The sequence below is a fragment of the Amphimedon queenslandica genome, unplaced genomic scaffold (assembly GCF_000090795.2).
Source record: "Amphimedon queenslandica unplaced genomic scaffold, v1.1 AMPQUscaffold_13515, whole genome shotgun sequence".
Taxonomy (NCBI): domain Eukaryota; kingdom Metazoa; phylum Porifera; class Demospongiae; order Haplosclerida; family Niphatidae; genus Amphimedon; species Amphimedon queenslandica.
Window position 1 is genome coordinate 789958 of NW_003546249.1, and position 21591 is coordinate 811548.

Below are 21591 nucleotides of genomic sequence, written 5' to 3' on the forward strand. Positions count from 1 at the left end.
CTCGATTATTGTCCTAAAAAGGAAAGGACTTTTGTCAAAGCAATCATTGATAAACAAGTAGAACATGATGTAAGCACAGCAGAGAAATAACTGCATGTAGGATACATTTACATCTACATGTACATATACATACATGTACATGTATACACTACACCATACTATAAATAGAAAATTGTGATGTTATTCAAAACTATGATTATGATGGTATAAACAATTGTAAAAATATTTTACAGCATATGTTACAAACCCCAGACCTCATTATCAGATATTGGAACAGACGGATGAAGAGAGTTCCCAATCTGGGCTAAATGAAACGAACGACTTTCTTCAAGCTCCTTTCTTTTTGTTGAGTTTTTATCGCTGGCCTCCTCAATAAGCTGTTGCAATCGTTTGATTTGAGTAACAGTCAGTGACTGCAGTACAGGATTAAGCAAAGGTTACATATACATACATGTACATGTGCAAGTGTAATTACTTTAATTTCATCTGGTGTAATACTATCTAATTTCAAAACAAGACTTTCAGGTATATCAGCAGATTCACCAATGGGTTCTTTTTTCTAAATAATAAAATCAATACATTGTTCATAACACAATTAAAGCTAATAATAATAAATACCTTCATCTTCTCTCCAATTGTCTTGCTACAAAGGTTCTTTAACTTATTCCAATTATCAGATTCAAAACGCACTGCAATTAAAAGTCAATAATACAATGAAAATGAAGAGGTTTGGAAATAAATTTAATGCTTCAGCAATACAAACAGAGTTAGCTTTAAATATCTCATTTATATGCACATTTGTAGTACTTTGTACACTGCTCATCAATATAATACAAAAATAATCTCTCAATTTAATTAGTTCATTATAAATAGAAGTTGGGGATTCTATAAACACTACATGTACATGTACACAGGCTTCGATTCCACTTCCTTAATGCATGTAGATCTGAGGCTTCTAATTTCATCTAAAAACTATTATTTAACAAATCTTTATTTTACAGAGAAACATATAAAAGACATGCACAATGATATCAATTTTACAACCCTTCAAGAATGCATGTGGAAAAATAAACAGAAAGTCACATACAGTGTAAAACAAAAATACATGTTACCATCATATACAGTAAAAATTTTTTCAAGGGTTACATGTACATTTATCAATGCATAAATTTAAAGTTTGTTATTCACTATAACTTATTCACTGTTCTAATGTAAACTATGATGTAGATAAATTGTCATAAAACGTCATTTTGGTATGCCATTGGATTTAAAGGCAGCATCCAGTTCTCAGGGTTCCCAAGGGCTGAGAGACCCAAGACCTGAGATCCTGTGATGGCAATCTGGCATTGGGCAACTAAGAACCTGTAAAAGTTTCATCCTTATCCTACATTCCCATAAAAAGTTATTCCAGTTTTTCTTGGGTCAAACTCAGCTGAGATACCGTATTTCCTTGAATAGACCCCACGATTACTATTAATCTCAGTAAAGATAATATTAGGTTATTATGCGAGGGCGGGTAATAATAATTCATCTGAGGCTGATAATGTTATCAGTTAATCTGTGAGGCCTTTCTCTTCTGTTAGGAAAAGTCTTGCTTTACTACCTCGAGATGTTTAGAGAGCAGCTCTAGCTACTGGAAGCTTTTTAACTCACGAGAGAATGCCCAGCTTGACTGTTTACAGTGCTTTCGCAACTAGGTCAAACAAGGGATCAACTATTTGCTCAGGCTCACTGCATGTTCCTTGGCATACTCCGCACCATAATCACAGCAAAAAGGCCACGCCCAAAATTTATTGAAAATTAAACTATGCGGGTACAATTAGAGGGGGACTATTATTTCACTCAAACTTGACAGGTGCAGGGACTATTCGAGGGCAGGTCATAATTGATGTGCAGGGTCTATTCGAGGACATACAGTATATACAGTCACAAAGACTCTCAAAAGCTAAAAAGTTGGATTATAGCTGCATAGAAAATTTTCGGCATTATTTTAATGAAAATTTACAGCCCTTAAAAATTTAATTGGTACAGTATGTACATGTACATAACTTAAAGAAGAAACAAACTCAAAATACAAAGAGAAGAAAGCAAGAATTAATGAAAGAGGGATCAGGGCAATGAAGGAAAGTCTAGGAGTTTTAGCATCAAATTATACAATTACATGTATAATATCTACATGAATTGTTAGCAGTATTTACATGACATGACACATAAAATGCACACTTACGCAAAAAAACAACACAAAACCTGACTACTCATTACCCAAATAAATTAGCTGAGCCACACAATATTCTATATCAAGATTTTTATTATTTTTTATCAACATTAATAATGGCATTCATTCATTCGTTCATGCTACTATTAAAAAGTGTCTCTGCTTACACTTTCTCCATTGAGTATCCATTTCAACCACTTTGTCCACGTGAACTACATCTTTGAATCTCTTTTTCTGTATGTCTCTCATCAAATCTGGATTGCCACCTTGGTCAGCACGAAACAATAAGAGGTCCAAAGACATGTCTCGTGTTTGAGGGTCTTGGTCAACTTTATTAATTGAAAGGTGTGGTCTGACTATAAATTAGTAAATTACTTCTTAGAGCCTCTTCTCAATGTTCTCATTAGGCCTAGGAAGGACAAGCACAGCGAGAAGACAGCAGATAATGGCTCTAAGAGTAGAATCCGATCACCAAGCTACTTCATCCTTCCTTCACATAGGTGACTAGTCCGTCCAAATGTCAAAATGGGTCTGGCTACGCGAGACTAATAAGTGACACCATTTCTCTGTACGCTGTGAGGGGGATGTATCTGGATTATTATTAGGTTATGCATTTATGATGGCTAATAAATTGACTGGGGAATACTTCTCATTTCTTCATTATCCTAATATTTTTAACATCATTAGTCTGTGTATGTAAATTGCCGTGTAATTGGTTGGCTGATGACTGTGTTGTGGTTAGGCCTGCAAGTGGCACCCCACTTAATCCACCTATGAAATTCAGAGGTATTTTATGTGTAATCATATTGAGTTATTGTCTAAATATGCCTTCTACAATTTCATTTAGATTGCTTGTTTAAGATTTACCCAATGCAAGCACCCTCAGCACTAGTCTCGGAGCCAGCCCCTTCCGTGAATACACCCCTACCGTGGCATTATTGAGAGTTATAAATCCACAGAATAAGAAATATTTCACGGATCTGACATGGCATAAAATGAATGACAAGTTTGGACTTTCTCAGGAGTAAAATAACAGGCTTTCGAAGAGCTCATAAAAAAGATTTGTAATTTATGACTGTGCTTCATTATCCTTTTCCATGCCTGCCATTTGATTTTCCTGCTTTTTTGTGATGGGTTCATGAATAGGTGCAGCTTGAACAAATTTAATAAATTCTTTGTATGCTAAAAATAAATATATTCCTGACAAACATTTCTTAAAATGACAAAATATACCTGGAGGCATGTATTGACGTAAAATTTCAGGGACTACAACACCTTCTTCAGTTTGATTATTTTCCAAAATAGCACAAATGGTACGAGTTGTTGCACACATTGTAGCATTAAGCATATGGACATAATCAGCCTGTAAAGATAACTTTATAATCATAATTGCGTATTTCAGAATTACTTGTGCATTCATCTTTTTTGTTAGACCAAAACGAACTTGAAGCCTTCTCACTTGATAGTCCAAGCAGTTAGAACAGCTAACTAATTCTCGATAGGCTCCAGATCCAGGAAACAATCCCTCCAAATCATACTTCATAGCTGCCGCAAGATTTAACTCACCTACAAATAAAACACTTACTATAATAATATCTCAAAAAGTGAAACAAACCAGAAACTATATTAACAACTCGATAAGGAATGCCAAGCTGCTGGTAAAAAAATTCTGCATTTGAAATCATCTCATCAAACATCTTCCAAGAAACATCATCATGAGGACTAGTTAAGCAAAATTGTTCAACCTACAACAATGATACATGTACATCAAGACAAGAGTACTCCTGATAATAACATACCCAGGATATCTGCAGAAGCATGCACAAATCAGGCTGTGCCATTGTGTCATCTCATAATCTTATAACTTATTTTATTTATTCATTAGTGTACACAATGGTCAGTGGGTTTTTTCAAATAGCACTGAAAGTTTAATGTGCCCTGCTGCTCTTTCAAAACAAATGCACTACTTCTAGTAATAAGTAACAAAAGTCCATTACCCCAAATCTAAAGTAATACATACATACAAGTGTACACGTAAGCTCAAAATTCAATTTTGAAATACTTTCAAACACTTAAACAGTTATTATGGTAATCAAATGGTAAAATGTACCAATACCTTTTGGAACTGATGCACTCTGAATATTCCTCTAGTATCCCTACCATGTGAATCAACTTCCTGACGGAAACAAGATGACAGTCCAGCATATTTCAAAGGCAATGTTTGAGGATCTAACCAGTCACCTCTATAAAAATAATATCAACATTACACCATTACTATCAAATATCCTTATCATAAGTTCACAACCTATGAAAAGCTGCAATCGGTTGTTCACTAGTTGCAATAAGATACTTTTCTTCCACATTACTGTCATCCACAATTTCAGAGCTCTTGCCAATAACCTAAAAATTTATATAAAAAATGCAATTATGAAACTACAATTATTAACCTTGTAAAGCATCTCCTCATAATCACTTAAATGAGCCACTTCCTGCATTACTTCTTTTTTCATAAAAAATGGTGTATACAAAGGAACAAAACTTTTTTCTGACAAAGTAGACAATGCAAATTGTATTAATGCTTGCTCTAAAAACACCAATGGCCCCTTCAAGTAATAGCAACGATTTCCTGCCACAGTAGTTCCCCTTTGCATATCCACACCATCCACCATCACCACCAAATCCATATGAGAGTACTTTTTACGAATAGATGCATCACCAAATGTACGCTCAACTCGATTATTGTCCTAAAAAGGAAAAGGACTTTTGTCAAAGCAATCATTGATGAACAAGTAGAACATGATGTAAGCACAGCAGAGTAATAACTGCATGTAGGATACATTTACATCTACATGTACATATACATACATGTACATGTATGCACTGCACCATACTATAAATGGACAATTCTGATGTTATTCAAAACAATGATTATGATGGTATAAACAATTGTAAAAATATTTTACAGCATATGTTACAAACCCCAGACCTCATTATCAGATATTGGAACAGACGGATGAAGAGAGTTCCCAATCTGGGCTAAATGAAACGAACGAGTTTCTTCAAGCTCTTTTCTTTTTGTTGAGTTTTTATCGCTGGCCTCCTCAATAAGCTGTTGCAATCGTTTGATTTGAGTAACAGTCAGTGACTACAGTGCAGGATTAAGCAAAGGTTACATTATATACATACATGTACATGTGCAAGTGTAATTACTTTAATTTCATCTGGTGTAATACTATCTAATTTTGTAACAAGACTTTCAGGTACATCAGCAGATTCACCAATGGGTTCTTTTTTCTAAATAATAAAATCAATACATTGTTCATAACAAAATCAAGACTGATAATAAATACCTTCATCTTCTCTCCAATTGTCTTGCTACAATGGTTCTTTAATTTATTCCAATTATCAGATTCAAAACGCACTGCAATTAAAAGTCAATAATACAATGAAGAGGTTTGAAAATAAATTCTTCAGCTATACAAGAGTTAACTTTAAATATATCATTTGTATCAATATAATACAAATAACCTCTTGACTTAAATCAGTCATGTATAAATAGAAGTTGGGAACTCTACAAATGCTTGTATAATTTACACAGGCTTCCATTCCTTAATGGATATAGATATGAGGCTTCTAATTTGATGTAAGAATAATTATTATATTATACATCTTCATTTTACAAAGAAACTAATAAAAGACATGCACAATGATATGAATTTTACAACCATTTAAGAATACATGTGAAAAATAAACAGAAGTCACTGCATACAGTGCGGAACAAAATATATAGTGCAGTAACATTATATCATATTTTTAGAAAATTAAAACAGGGTCGATAACTCTCTAAATTTGCTCTCCATTCAAGTTTTACCAAACAGGCTTTCCCTTAATTGTCACCAATAATGCTTTGGCAAAGATGGAATATTAAAATTATTATCACAATGACCCTCAAAAGAGGAAAAGCCCGATAATAAATGCATATATAATTTTGGGCATTACTTCAATAAAAATTTACAGCACTTAAAAATTTCATTGGCACAGTATAGACAAGATGTAAACCAATCTTAAGAGGAACCAGGACGTTCTAAACATATAACAGAAGTCTCTCTCCATATGTATATAATACACATGACTAGTACATTTCGTTGTTCATGTTGGCATAGAGTGCATAATAACTGCCAATAGTGACTAATAATAATAACCTCAAACTTAAAATACACAGACAAAAAGGACAGAAAGACAGGAATTAATGAAAGAGAGGGATTAGGGCAATGAAGGAAAGTCTAGGATTTTTAGTGTTAAAATATATTGTTTGCAGTATTTACATGACATGACACATAAAATACACAATTAAAATACAACACAAAACCTGACTACCCAATTACCCAAGCTACACAAATACCATATAGCGGGTTATTTTCAAGGATAAAAAATTTCATGGATTTTTCAAGACTTGCGAAATTAAATTACCTGAAAATCAATTTAAACAGTACAAGATGGCAAAATAGTGGAAATTGGCGAAATTTAATTCTGCAAACTTCCTGATACGGGTCATTCACGAAATTTATTATCCTCGAATAAAACCCGCTATACGGTATTCCATATCAAGCTTTTAATTATTTTTATCAACATTAATAATGGCATTCATTATTTTATGCTACTATTAAAAGTGTCTCTGCTTACACTTTCTCCATTGAGTATCCATTTCAACCACTTTGTCGACGTGAATTACATCTTTGAATCTCTTTTTCTGCATGTCTCTCATCAAATCTGGATTGCCACCTTGGTCAGCACGAAACAATAAGAGATCCAAAGGCATGTCTCGTTTCGGAGGGTCTTAGCACAGAGACTACCGGAGACTACAGTTAGACCGGTTAAGTTTATTAATTGAGAGGTGTGGTCTATCTGCATTCTATGAATTACTTCCTAGAACCTCTTCTCATTAGGAAGAACAAACACAGCGAGAAGACAGCAGATAATGGCTCTAAGAGTAGAGTCCGATCACCAAGCTACTTCATCCTTCCTTCACATAGGTGACACCATTTCTCTGTACGCTGAGGGAGATGTATCTGGATTTATTAGTACACTAGGGTACGTTATGCATTTATGATAGCTAATGAATTGACTCGGGAATAGGTCTCATTTTGTTCATTATCCTAATATTTTTAACATCATTAGTCTGTGTATGTAAATTGCCGTTTAATAGGTTGGTTGATGACCGTGTTGTGGTTAGGCCAACAAGTGGCACCCCACTTAATCCACCTATGAAATTCAGAGGTATTTTGTGTGTAGTCATATTGAGTTATTGTTTACGTATGCCTTCTACAATTTCATTTAGATTGCTTGTTTAAGATTTACCCGATGCAACGTTATGGAGCACAAGAACAGTTTAAAAAGGCCACACAGAGCACAAAAAGCATGCCTGATGTAGTTATTTTGCAGAAGCTTCAAACTGCTGCTGATCAAGAAAGGGAGCAATCACGGATCGAATCGGAAAAGCAATGGGGGCAACCAGTTAAATATGGAACTACAATGATACAGGTATCCTTAAATAGTCATAATTTATAGTTTCACATTATTGAGGAATTCTTTGATCTTTTAAGACTTCTAACAGCACATTTTCCTTACCATTTGTTTACAATAATGTAGTAATAACTTTCTTGCTAAGCTTTGAAACATAATCATAATTTCAATATTATACACATAGCTTCGTCATGTGAAGAGTAACAAGTTTCTTACTGTCACTAAACGATCATCAGCACAAGTTGAGAAAAAAGCAATGAAAGTATCACTGGATTTCCAAGGCTCAGAAGTATAGTACAACATGGTTTGGTTCCATTATTATGATTGTATGCTAGAATGCTTGGTTCTATATAACACCACTGTATAAACTAAGGACATCAGGAGATAATGTTAGTTGTATTTTGTTATCTGAACTATTGTTAGTTCCAATTATTATAGGTAATTATTGGAGATAAAGTTGTACTAACAGCAATCACAGCCAATCAGGCACTTCATGTTAGTGAGCTCAGCCTGCCTGATCATGATGACTGCAAAGAGGTTCTTTATATTTTTATGATATTGTTATACTGAAATACTTTAGGTTAATGCTATTGCAGACCATACTAGCTGGAAGATACAACTATTTATGGACTATAAGGAAGACAAGGAAGACATTTTACGGGGGGTTAGCATTTACATAATAATCAATTGATACATACACTGTACATGTATCCTGTTTTATAGGGAGACGTAGTTAGATTGTTTCATGCAGAGCAAGAAAAATTTTTGACATGTGATAAGCTTGATAAGCTCAAAGGGCAACTTCAGGTATTTCTTCGCTTCTCTGCCAGGGCTACAAAAACTGATGCAACAAGTTCTAAAGCCTTGTGGGAGGTAGAAGTTGTTCATCATGATCCTTGTCGTGGAGGAGCAGGGCACTGGAATTATCTATATCGTTTTAAACATTTGGCAACTGATACATATCTCGCGGCTCGTGAAGATCCAGACACAACCGCAGATCCAACTCGTGCTAAATTAAGAGGATCTGATACCGATGATGTTTATTATCTCTGCACAGATCAAGATGTGCCTGAAGAGCCAATTTTTACTATATTTGAATTGGATTCCACTACGATACAGCCACATGATGGGCAGGTACCAAGGTAAAGTCACGTACATGCATATGTAATTTGTTGCTTGTGATGTCACTCCCTAATTTGTACAAGTAATTATTTTTGTCTTATATACATGTACATAGAACAAAAAACATGCTAATGATAGTGCCCTTGAATCATTCATTTTACTTTGTAGGAGTTCCTATGTTCGTCTGCGTCATGCTCGAACCTTAACCTGGGTTCATGCAACTAACATATTAATTGATAGAGAAAGCAAATCTCCTGTGATGTTTAAAGTAATTTTTATTAATTTCATTGTGTGAAAGTTTATTTGTGTACAATGGTAACAGTTAGGGCTGGCTACTTTAAGGGAAGATAAAGAAGCCTTTGCTATTGTTCATGTTAGTCCTCAAGAAGTTCGTGACTTAGATTTTGCTAATGATGCTGCAAAGGCATTGTCTTCAGCAGCTGATATAATGGAAGGAGGACATCATTTACAACCAACTCAAAGAAAGTGTGTCCATTTTGTTTGTGGCGTCAATAGCTTGATGAGTTTTTAGGAATGTTATTAAACTGTTGGAAGACCTTGTGTACTTTACAGTTAGAAAGGAAAATTCTGGTGAAACTCAAAAGGCACTTCATGTTCAAGGCAAGCCTGATCGAGACAGGCAGAAATTAATCCGAGAGCAAAATGTTTTGAAAGCTGTAAGTTATGAGTATGAGTATGGGTTTGCATTTGCAACGAGGAAATGTAAATTTTATGACTAACAACAAATACATTACTTGGTTTACTTTAATTATGACTCAATACTGGCTGGATGTGTACACATGTATGGATATTTTTAATAAACTCAGGGTAACTTTGTCTATATCACAAAAATTCCCACTTTTATATCACTATTTTCTTACAATTGTACCATGTACTGGTATAATAATAGTACTATTGATTTTCCTACAGTCATGCAATGTTATTTACTGTATTAATTGCAATTTTAATTTTGATCACAAAATTAATGTAATTAATCAATGCATATACATAATATTATACATGCATGTGGGTCACTTAAAATTGAGTAATTTTTTATTTAAGTTGTAGTTTGTTCATTTTGTTGTCAAAATTTGTCAAGGACAGAATTTATCATTAGTTACATGTATTTACAAATTTTTTGGCCCAAATTTCTTGCAAATTTTATTTTTTCAATATTCAAGAAAATAATTTATGAAACTTAAATAAAAGACAGTTTAACATGGTCAAATATAGTAAGAAGTTCCAAAAATTAAAACAAAAAAAAATTTTGGACAGATTCATGAAACTGTTTGGCCAGAAAAATTTTCGGTTATACTTGCTATGCAGTACATATTTATGATCCTAAATGCTTTGTTAGCCTGCATGAGTGTGACTATAGATACATGTACATGTACTTTGGCTACTTCTTTATATGCTGTTGATGAATTCAACATGTACTGTATGTGTATGTGTACCTTTGAAAAGTTGGAATGCTTGTAGGATGAGCAATATCAACATTGCTTAAGTCGTGTTCCAAATTTTTTATGCATGTACATGTACATGCAGGCCTTCCTTTCTTTTATTGTTATGCCATGAGATAAATGTAGCCAATTCTATTTATAATGAAGTTGCCAGCTTTTTATGACATTTTTACAAGCAGCATGAAAAGAAGTTATTTGTACTTGTAGCTCTTATATTTAGTATGAACAAGTGTACCACTTCAAATAGACACCCATCCCTGCTAAATTCTTAGCATACATGTACGTGTACAGCTACACGTAACTTGGAAATTAATGGGTTCTTTTCTCACCTTTGACTCTACTTGACAATATTTTTAATTGCGCTAAGAAATTACGTTTTCGGCGCGCCCACATGCATGTACATGTACATACAGTGTACATGTACATAGTCATAGTGCTTGCATGTATACAACATTAAAGTTTTACAGTACATGTACATGTATGAAGAATGAATATTTTCATAAACTTTGCACAGTATTTTTTTGAATGAATTTGATGGCATTTTATTTTCTATACTATACACCTACATTATAGTGTATACATGTACATGTATGTGCATATTGACCCATTATCTTGTAAGTAATTGAATTACAGGAAGTTTACTTGCTAGATTTCTTTATTTAAAGCAATGAGTATTGTTATTGTACATACCGAACGGTTGGTAATATTTGAGGGTCCAAAATTTCGTGTTTTCTCCAAAATGTCCTTAGAAGCTAATATTCGTGGGTACAAATATTTGTGGATGGCAGTTAGCAAACTTCTTTTCACTTGGATCTACTGGACTAGCTTCCAACACATGGCTTATAGTGGAATATGGAGTAATAGACAAAGACTTTGGCTCCTCCACTGGCTTGGAAATGGTAGTTAGAGCTCTGCATGGCCCGTTAATTAGTTTTTATGTGTGGGTGAGTAGGGGTTAAAATTTTGTGGATAAAAGTTAACCACGAAATCAACGAAAATTAATACCCCACGAAATTTACCAACCGTACGGTATACATTTACATCAGTATTTGGGTATTTCATGAGCAAAATTATGAAATAATTAAACAAATCACTACCCCAAACAGATGTTTAATTTTTTATCCCTCTCAAAGACACAATTGCTAAAAGAAGTACATGACATGTAACGTACAGTATAATCAAGAGTAGATATGATTGTCAAAGAGACATGTGTGTGTGTGTGTGTGAGTGCAAAATAATCTTATGCTTGTACATGTACATGTACATAGAGTAAAAATACTCTATCATGTATAAATTTAGACCACACAAATTTATGCACTATATCTTTTATGCACTATATACAATGTACATGTACATGTATATGATGGATTTGTAGATTTTATCACCTTTACTTTTGTATGTTCTTGCTAAATGCATCGTTTTTATGTATTTGACAGATATTTCGACTCCTAAGTGTACCACTCCCTATTAATAAGGAAGGTAGCCGGCTATTATTTGAGATGGCAGATCTTAGTGAACAGAAGCATGAGTCACTTCGATACATGTATCAGCTTTGCTATAGAGTCATTGAACAAACACAGAACAATTATAGGAAAAATCAGGTATGTGTGATCAAGTTTTGTTGAACATCATGTAGAGTGTAGTTGTAGCATGTTCTCCAACAGCCAATAATGCCTCTGTTCTGTGTCTACAGGAACATATTGCAGAAACATTTTTTCAAGTCATGCAGAGTCAGATTGGGTATAACATAAGAGCTGAAGATACTTTAGCAGCATTAGTTAATGATAATGTCAAACTTTTGGAGACTCATATTCGGGAAACAGAGATCGAAACTTTTGTTAACTTATTGAAGAAGAGCCAAGATCCAAAGTAAAAATAAATTTTACTTTATGACTTACTACCATTTTTTAGGTTTTTGACTTATTTAGGTGATCTTTGTGTATCAAAGGGAACTGCCATACAGAAAGTACAAGGAATGGTTTGTGAGGTTGTTTTAAAACCGGAGCACTCTGATATCCTAATGAAGCTAGTGTTAGTTTCTTTGTTTTGATGTACTTGTGAAATTTTGTATGAATTTTTTTATACCTTGTAGTAGTGTGGATCGAGAGAGCAAAAAAATGGTTTTGCATTATTCTAATGATGATGAACTTTGTGAAAGACCTCTAGAATTAATAGCTGATAGTGCTGCTCATGGAAATCCATCTGATAGTAAAGTTTTAGAATATTTTAGGGCACAATTGGATTTGTTTGCTCAAATGTGTTTTAATCGCCAATACTTGGGAATAAATGAAGTAAAGAGGCAGCTTCCTATAAGACTTGTATTAAAGTATGTTGTTCATGCTTAGCTAATTTTATTTCCTTCTCCGTTGATAGTTGTATGGAAAATTGTAACCTAACGTATAGCCTAAGGGCAGCTTTTTGTCGCATTATGTATTGTGTTTACCTGGATACTTCCCCGCAAGAAGTGGTGAATCCAGTTGGTTACTCTCGTTTATGGGACCACATACCAACTGATGTTGTCCTTCATGACTACTGCCCTTGGAAAGAAAAGTAACATTATGCCATATTCTTCTTATACATGTACACCATATAATTATCATCTTGTAGTATGGCAGATAAATCTGAAAGTGTATCAGATGATGACGAAACTACAGCAGAAGTTGATAAAAGGTTTGTCTTGATTTCTTCATTTTAAAATTTGTTGTGTGTTCTTGTCCAGTGATGTTTCGCGGAGAAGATCTATGTTTCAGCAACAACACAAAGAAGAGTCAATTCTTAGAGGCACAACCAATTTTGTCGAAAGTTATCTTCATGAGAGAAGCGTCTGGAAATTAGATGATAAAGAGCAAAACGTTCTAACCTATGAAGTAAATACAAATTACACACTATGTTTACAAACCTGTACATGTACATGCAAATGGAATCTATTTATGCTTTTGGATAGAGGTTGGAGTGCTTATAATATATTTGTTTCATCATACATTAGGTTGTCTGCTTAGCTCGAATGATGGTTTACTTTGGTTTTTATGATTTCAGCAAACTCCTTTCACTGACTTATGTTTTGCTTGATGGATTAGATAATCGGGAAGCTACTCCTATTCATCATAGTCATTTTTTAACTACTTCAGGATTGACTTCTTCACGTGGTGTCCTTGGTTCTCTTGTTGGGTCATCAGCAGCTCATTTTTTTCCTCGTTCTGAGTCTCTTGATGGAAATGATTCTCATAAGGTTGGCACTATTTTTAGCACTTTATTATGATTATTTCTTTAGTCGGATTATGAGAGATCTGACCCTGCTGTCATTAATACAAAAAGAAAAATATTGGAAATAATTGACTTCATAATGGATGTTAGACTAGATCTTCGTATTACTAACCTGCTCGTCATCTATAAGAAAGAGTTTAGCTTGTTATCAGATGGAAACAGTAATCAGTCTCCTGATCCATCTGACCTTGATTCTGTCGACATTTTGAAACAATTTGAGGTCATTTTTCGTGGAAAGTAAGTATTATGAAATGTCAAATTTGATTATTTTTTTTTTCAACTAGCCAAGATCTGAAAATGGATTTAGATGACAGTCAGGGTAAACAATTGTTGCGCGTTCTTCTTCAAATGTCAATGTCGAAAAATCCACATCTTTCCTTGCAAGCTCTTAAACTAATTACACGTCATTTCTCCCAGCGATCTGAATTGACCAAATGTTTCACGCAGGTTAATTGCAATGGACATTAAACTACATGTATTACTACATTTATGTTGTATGTTATATATAGGTTCAATTATTAGTTTCGCAAAAAGAGAAATCAAATTATCAACGAATTCGTACAAATCTGGAAAAGCTAAAGACTTTAGTTGACGAAGCTGAATTGTGGATTACAAAGACAGAAGACTTAGTTGTTGGTAAAAAGGTACGTCTGTACATTTATTTTTGTATCACTTAAAATGGAATTCTATTTATTTTAGAAAAAACACGAGCGCAGGTTAAGTAAAGGTGGTCCTCAAGCTGAATTAGAAGCTACAGTTGCTGCAGCTCTTGACTATGTGTCATCATCAAAGGACACAAAAATGTCAATTAAGAAACAGGTTTTCTATAGTTTTGTGTTCTATTCATTTACAGTCTATACAATTTTTACAGCCAAGAGTTCAAAGTGAGGGCAGTGATGGAAATCAAGGCTCAGTAAAGAGTTTATCACCTAAATATGATCAAGTCTTGAAAGTACAAGCAGCAATACATGAACGTGTAGCTATTTTTTAATATTTTCTTTCAGATTTTGAGTAGTTTAACTGATATTTGTAATGGTGATGATAGAAGTTTTGAGCAAAGGCTTTTAAAGAACATGGGAGCATTACAAGTGATACTTGATCTGTTACAAGTTCCCTATAACAAAGCAGTAAGTAATTTTGTTGTTATGCTATTTATGTGTATCTACTTTGTTAGTATGATACAAAAATGTCTGAAATAATGCATCAGGGACACAAATTCTTGCAGAACTTTTGTCGCGGCAATGAAGCAAATCAGTTACTCTTGCATCGTAACCTTAAGCTATTTATTAACAGTGGCCATCCAGTTAGTAATACGATAACATATTTTAATGTCTTGTTAATATAGACTGTTGAAGTTGTTACTCTTACTGAGGTGTTTAAGGATAATGCTGCTTTGTGTCAAGAAGTTCAGGAATCTGAAATTCAGTACTTTTTGCATTGTATTGAAAAAGGACGAGACATACGTTATTTGCAGTTTCTTCAGACCATAATGAAAGTTCATGGGCAGCCTGTTAAACGCTCTCAAGACTTAGTCATGGCAGAGGTAATGGTTAAAACACTCATTATTCATATCATTTGTTTCTTCTATTAATTTAGATTGCTAATGCTGGTGATGATGTTCTTCTTTTCTTTCATGATCAACCATTTGAAGTATTCATAGACCTTATGAAGAAAGAGCAAGGGACTGCATTACCAACATCAAATTTAATTTACCACTTAAATTTACTGCGTCTCCTCACTATATGCACTGAAGGCAAAAATGTTAATACAGAAATGAGATGTCATTCATTACTACCACTTGACGATATTGTTAAAGTTATCACACATCCAAAGTGTATTCCAGAAGTATGAATAGTGAGCTGTAACTGTTGATTGAGTCTGTTTTATAGGTTAAAAGAGAGTACTTGGATTTTTTGCTTCACTGTTACATTGATGCTGAAGTAGACAATAAAGAAACATTCACTAAAGATTATATGTGGGATCTTTTTGCTAACATGGCCAAAGATATAGATGCTGTTTACAAAGAAAACTGTACTGGTGAAGAACAATACACAAACTATGTGACCTGTCATATTCCAGTGACACTCACCAGCTACTTTAGCTCCCCATTAGCTACTCATGGTGTCAAGGTAATAAATTTATTTTGAAGTTTTATATTTACTTGTTCTTTATACTATGAAGATTCATCAGGATGTCTATATTAATCTTCTCACAAGTCTTGTGAGGCTTCTCCAGTGTCCTTTCATTCAGGATCCTCAAAATGAAGAGATACGTCAGTCTTTTGAGAAATGTTGCAAAAAGATGATTAGTGTTGGTATGAATTAGGTTTTTTTTTATATTATTATTTTACCTTATTTCTTAAGCACGAGATGAGGGACTTCTCCTTCCATCTAATATTGAAGATGAAGTCCAAGTATGTCTTATTTTATTAATGATTACAATGTACATGTATTACATTTAGGCTTCTGCAGTGAGTCAGCATGCTAGGAGAAAGGCACTTCAATGGCTTCATAAACATAAAGAAAAGAAGCAGTTATCTGAATGGACATTGGATGTTAGTGGAATTCAAACTGAGGAAAAGAATAAGCACATCATTGGTGGAGTCCAGGTTTGTATTTTGCTTTATGTGAAAGTTTTAAATTTTGTTTAGAATGTTGTAGCAGAGTTAAATGAAACTTGGGATTGTCTTATTGAAGCTGAAGAATCAGTTTTAGTTAATATTTTGTACAATCCAGAGGCATTGTTTCAGCGTGGCACCAATGCCTTCAAACAAGCATCCAAGAAGTTCCTTTCAAGGTTTGATTGTACAATGCACATTTGTAATAAAGATGTTTACTGGCAATTGAACTCAATAACTGCATGGCACTTCTGTTGGTTTTTATTTGTCACAAATTGCTGCACAGAATTAGAACATACTATTTTTGCAAAGACTTCTAAGCTCTATTTCCATTAGAGGTCATGCATGTATCTTCCTCACATTTTATACTTTTATGTTGACTATAAACCTTCTGTATCATTTTTGTGAATTTGCTTGCAATTTTATTTCTCTGTGCTATTACAAATGTGACGACAGTCACCACACTAATTGACATACCAGTTACCCAACATGTATACCCACAATCAGAAATGCAAATTATAGTTTATAATTGTATAAATTTGTAACAATAACTACAGTGTAACTACATCAACCATCAACTATATTTTATCACTGTGTTATAGGATTGTAAGTCACATGGAGCACAAAGTATTTTCAGAGGATGAGCTTTTTATTTCTTCAATGATGCACTATTTTACTAAAATGATGACTGAAGACATAGAACTTTCGGAATCAGTGAGTTTCATTTTCATAATTGTCATGTCATGTACATGTACATGTACTTGTAATTTTAATTAGGGCATGGAATTACGATCACATCTGCTTAAAGTCTACTTCACTAACTATCTCTTGGATAAACAGCATTTTACAAAGCAACGTCATAAGTCTGAAAGGAAACAAAGTGTAGTCATGTTAGCTAAGCTTGCTACTATTTCTGAAGATCCATTTTCATCAATGCAAGATGATATGCTGTTAGTGTCTCTTGGAGATAAATCAGTCACATTGGAAGTAGTGCAGAACCAGTTAAATAAATGCCATGTAACAAAACTGGTTGTTAATATCATCAAGTCTTCGCCTAGTCATTTCGTCATGTTGTCAGCTGTCAATCTTGCTGTAGCTCTTTTAAATAATGGAAATACAATTGTTCAGGTTTAATGATAATGTACAATGTAGACACTTTTACTTTAACTATAGGGAACTATGTGGGATTTACTTTGTACATGTGATTCTGAGCTTTTCTTCAATGAAATATATCGGCGGTTTCAAATGGCACAAAATGAAATGAAAAACTCTCCTACTGGTTTAATTATAACAGAAACTGATGGGGCTACGAATTTGGTAGTGGTACAAGATCGTAAATCAACTGGGGGAACAGTTACATCTCTAGATATTCAGGTAATATTATGAGCAAATATTTGCACTTTTACTGCACCATGAATGACAGACATTATTTTATTTCTTACAAATTATCAATTTCTATATTTAATGATGCTCTACTTTTTGCCTTTATGCATGCATGTACATGAATATGTATAGGATCAGTTAACACTGGTTGCAGCTAATACTGAAGGATTGAGTCGACGTAGTACTCCAAAAAGAGAGTCTAGGTCTGATACAGGTCCAGGTCCAAGTGTAAATGTCATGGCTGGTCATAATGTTATGAGCACTCCTGAGCTGAAACTAATGAAACCATTGTTGAGATTGCTACAACTCTTTTGTGAGAACCATAACTCAGAAATGCAGGTTTGTGGTCATAATTGTTGCAGTTTTGGATCTTAATCTTATACTGTCCTACAACAGAACTACCTGCGTCATCAAACTAACAGCAAAAATAGTAAAAATTTAATACTGGAAACGCTGCAATTCCTAGATTGCATATGTGGCATTACGACTGGTGGTTTGGTACTCTTGAGCTTATATATTCACTGTGAGAATGTTGAAGTTATTGATCAATGCCTCACTACATTAACTGAGTATTGTCAAGGACCTTGTCATGATAATCAGGTACATGTACCTATATGTATGCTGCTTTACTTTTAATGCTTTAATAATATTATTACTATGCGTATGTAGAAATGTATTTCTTCAAATGAGTCAAGCGGCATTGATATAGTTGTTGCTCTTATTCAAACTGAACTGACTGCTTTAGAAAATTACCAAGACTTGGCTATACAGCTTAAAGTATTAGTATTAATATTCATAACATCATAATAATATGTTTGTACTTCAGAAAACAGCGAGCCAAACTCTTTTGGCTGTAATGGAAAGCCATCATGATTCGGACATTATTGAAAGGATTGTTTTAAAAATTGGCTCACCTGAAACTTTAGTAAAATGCATTGAGTGTACATGTGTATCAATAGCTTTTTAGGTCAATATCTGCCGTACACTTCATAAAAGTGGTAGCAGTGATGATAATGAGAATTCACCTGTTGAAGTTGGGCATAACATATATATTTTAGCTCATCAGGTGCAGTTTATTTATTCTAATTGTATTGTGATTGTATCTTTATTGTAGCTTGCTACTAGTAATAGAGCACTTCAGTTAGAACTAGACAAGGCAGTGAAAGATCCTAATGATGCTGTGTCTTTCTATGCAGCAAATACAGCTCAGATAGAAGTCAGTTTTTGTCCAGTTTTAAGTTTAACCTATCATTCTCATTAGATTGTTCGGGCTGACAGAAGTTTGGAACGAATTGTTTTTCCTAAGCATGAAATTTGTAAGTTTTTGACAACAGAATCGCAAAATCATGTAAGACATGTAACAAAGTGTGACACTCAAGGTAGCAAGGTATGCCCTGCATCATTCTAATTAATTATACAATTGCTGAGCAGGTCGAAGATTTTTTTAATCACATGGACTCATTATATGAAGAAATGCTTTGTCAACAGGCTCTTAGAGGTACAGCTATGTACATGTATAAATCTGTTTGTCAATACTTGCATTCTACACAATTGGTCATTGATGCATGTCTACACCCATGGCCTAATTGTATATGTACATGTACTGTGTTATGAATCGAAGCTTTTATGTGATCATCAATCTAATATTATATTATTTCACAGATCATTCAATTCAATACTGGATGTCAAAAAATATTGTAAACTGGTCTTCATTATCTTTCTACCTTGCTGTGGTCATCAATTTTATTGTTATCTTATTTTATCCTTTTGGTAAAGGAAATAAATACATTGGTTAGTTATCTGATATTGAATTGCATATTTATATTTTATCTCGGTAGAAAAAACATCGAACTGGTCTGTTTTGTTCATGTACCTCATTTTTTCAGCACTTTCTGGGTTATTTTGGTATTTTGCTCGTAACTCTCGTTATGAAAAGAGAGCTTGGTTTAGTATAGGCTCACTTGCTATCGTTTCTACATTATTTACTATTGGAGTAAAACCTACCTTGTTTTTCATGGGATTTTTCCAGGTCTGTGCTGGTGGTAATTTTTGCAAATTTTATTTTTTAATTTTTTAGGTTGTAATAAAATGTGTTTATTTAGCTAGTGCCTTAGGCAATAGAGGAGTATTTACTAATCAACTTAGTAGTTTTAAGCTACTGTTAAAAGACCATTTAATTGTCTATCACTCTTTCAATCTTGTCCTTTGTTTATTGGGTTGGATTTGGCATGAATTCTTTTACTCTCTATTGGTAAACCTCATCAATTTTTAATGCTTGATATTTTATTAATTTCTGTTGCAGCTATTTGAAATAGTGTACCGTGAAGAAATGTTACAAAGTGTCATGCGTAGCTTAACAAGAAATTTCTTATCGATTATTTTGACTACTACATTGGCTCTAATCTTGGTCTATCTGTATGCAATCCTTGGTTACATGTTGTTATCTGAGGATTTCTTAATGGAGACTCACCCCATAGCTCTTGTGAGCAATTTAAGTAAGATTTTATAATTAAAGCAATGACTATCATGATGTTTTTTCTGTAGCTGATGGTTTTTGTGATTCTGATCATTGCAACAGCAAAGAAGGTGGTTGGAATGTACAGTTGGAGCCTAGTTGTGATACTTTGATGATGTGTCTATTAACACTGGTTAGAGATGGAGTAAGGTCTGGTGGAGGTATTGGTGATGTTATTCGTAAGCCGTCTAGCATAGTAAGTACTTTTCTTGTTTCGGCTATAATTATTATACCTTTCCAGGAACCGTTATACTTGCTTAGGCTTATTTATGATCTTTCATTCTTTTTTCTGGTTATTGTCATTATTATTCAAAATCTAATCTTTGGTGTAATAATTGACACCTTTGCCACATTACGAGCTGAGAAAAATGCAACTGATAACATGTTAAAGAACACTTGTTTCATATGCGGTTAGTGACTAGTTCTGTTTTGATAAATTGATATGCACTTGTACTGCTTGTTTTGCAGGATTGGATCGAACTAGGTTTGAGAACCAGCATATTACTTTTAAAGAACACTGTGAACAAGAGCATAACATGTGGAACTATCTGTACTTCGTTGTTCACTTAAGAATGAAGGAGAAAACCGAACTGACTGGGCCTGAAAGTTATGTGTATGATCAAATAAAAGGACACATTGAGAATAGAGTAAGATTTAATTTTGTGAGTAATTATATTTACAATGTATCTCATTCAATAGAGTGCATCTGCTAATTTGGAATGGTTCCCTCGACTTAAGTGCATGTCATTAAATATTGAAGAGCCAGAGCAAGAACAAAATGAAATGAAAGAGTTACAAAAACAATTGCTTGAAGCTACTAGTCTAGTTAAAGTTCTGTCACATCAGCTGACTGATCTTAGAGATAAAGTAACATACAATGTATGCATTTTTATTATAATTTCTTTCTTTGCAGATGAATGAGCAACGTAAAGTTATTCAAAGAAAACAGCTACATGCAACTCTGCCATCGTCACTCCACAGATTTGCATCAATGTCTCATAATTAACTTTGATGGCTATTAATAATACTAATGATAATTATTAACTACTGTTAGGATCTGCTAGAAGATCTGTTAGATGTTAGACAAAAATATCTCCTTCTCACATTAGATCTGTATGAGTTTATTTGAAATAATAATTGTTACTTTATTGTTAGTTTAATTTTTAAGGAAACTAAACATAAAACTAAAATGCCCCATGATAGTCTGCTGAATATTTACCACCTATACTGCATATGTAACTGGAAATGTACATGTAACTCAGCTTTATGTTTGTACAGGTGCTTTAGGCTGTAATGAGTGGCAAAGCCCTTAATATGTTGCATCAATTACTTTGTTTTGTATCCTGTTTTAATTGATTCATGCATGTGATGAGTACGAGTTGGTATGTATGTACAAAAACTTGAACCAAGTAAAAGGCCAACTCACACTGCACACTGATGAACACATCACTTATATAACATGGCCACTGTTAACATAACATAAGGATAGAAT

General features: G+C 33.8%; 3 protein-coding genes across 5 annotated transcripts in view; 1 reads left to right on the forward strand and 2 right to left on the reverse strand.

Moving 5' to 3' along the window:
• Positions 1-2585, reverse strand: part of LOC100639178 (serine--tRNA ligase, cytoplasmic-like) — a 4272-nt gene extending 1687 nt beyond the window's left edge. The window contains exons 1-5 of one of the 2 annotated variants that reach the window (XM_020001020.1): positions 2383-2585; positions 619-689; positions 476-559; positions 255-413; positions 1-13 (exon numbers count right to left, since the gene is read on the reverse strand). The exon at positions 1-13 is cut by the window's left edge and continues 284 nt beyond it. In XM_020001020.1, coding sequence (XP_019856579.1) covers positions 1-13; positions 255-413; positions 476-559; positions 619-689; positions 2383-2518 — 463 coding nt within the window. In that variant the 5' untranslated portion in view covers positions 2519-2585. The remainder of the gene's footprint in view (positions 14-254; positions 414-475; positions 560-618; positions 690-2382) is intronic. The other variant, XM_003383065.3, reaches the window with a different exon arrangement.
• LOC100639431 (inositol 1,4,5-trisphosphate receptor type 1-like) lies at positions 2575-21289 on the forward strand. Its single transcript, XM_020000998.1, is given in 52 exon segments — positions 2575-2715; positions 7249-7306; positions 7422-7492; positions 7554-7756; positions 7923-8027; positions 8074-8127; positions 8177-8275; positions 8319-8402; positions 8462-8880; positions 9029-9128; positions 9183-9346; positions 9393-9537; positions 11757-11921; positions 12014-12189; positions 12232-12351; positions 12413-12646; positions 12694-12870; positions 12928-12990; positions 13040-13187; positions 13307-13549; positions 13592-13821; positions 13869-14031; positions 14094-14228; positions 14284-14403; positions 14456-14536; positions 14589-14711; positions 14759-15127; positions 15181-15429; positions 15474-15713; positions 15766-15898; positions 15948-15997; positions 16046-16192; positions 16235-16380; positions 16804-16915; positions 16979-17329; positions 17375-17575; positions 17717-17923; positions 17981-18184; positions 18254-18361; positions 18411-18650; positions 18699-18800; positions 18846-18971; positions 19016-19082; positions 19247-19375; positions 19423-19613; positions 19662-19835; positions 19887-20079; positions 20129-20295; positions 20341-20509; positions 20568-20746; positions 20799-20966; positions 21013-21289. Coding segments are annotated over 52 exon segments (8301 nt in total). The 5' UTR covers positions 2575-2609; the 3' UTR covers positions 21106-21289.
• LOC100639303 (serine--tRNA ligase, cytoplasmic-like) lies at positions 3154-7102 on the reverse strand. Of its 2 annotated transcripts, XM_003383066.3 has the most exons (11): positions 6899-7101; positions 5566-5636; positions 5426-5509; positions 5202-5360; positions 4663-4959; positions 4521-4615; positions 4332-4458; positions 3831-3960; positions 3624-3781; positions 3449-3578; positions 3154-3397 (listed from the first exon to the last, which is right to left on the reverse strand). In XM_003383066.3, exons 1-11 carry the CDS (start codon positions 7032-7034, stop codon positions 3285-3287), a joined length of 1500 nt encoding a protein of 499 aa, XP_003383114.1. In that variant the 5' UTR covers positions 7035-7101; the 3' UTR covers positions 3154-3284. The 2 variants fall into 2 exon arrangements, with proteins under 2 accessions (XP_003383114.1, XP_019856584.1); XM_020001025.1 differs by having other exon boundaries at positions 3449-3781; positions 6899-7102.
• Positions 21290-21591: the final 302 nt, after the last annotated feature.

Excerpts from the sequence above, each read along its gene's own strand:
- LOC100639303 (XM_020001025.1), bottom strand. The coding sequence starts at position 7,034 with ATGCCTTTGGATCTCTTATTGTTTCGTGCTGACCAAGGTGGCAATCCA. Across the intron at positions 5,361-5,425 it reads TTACACCAGATGAAATTAAA|TCACTGACTGTTACTCAAAT; the intron begins GTAATTACACTT and ends CCTGCACTGTAG. Across the intron at positions 3,961-4,331 it reads GAGTGCATCAGTTCCAAAAG|GTTGAACAATTTTGCTTAAC; the intron begins GTATTGGTACAT and ends TCATTGTTGTAG.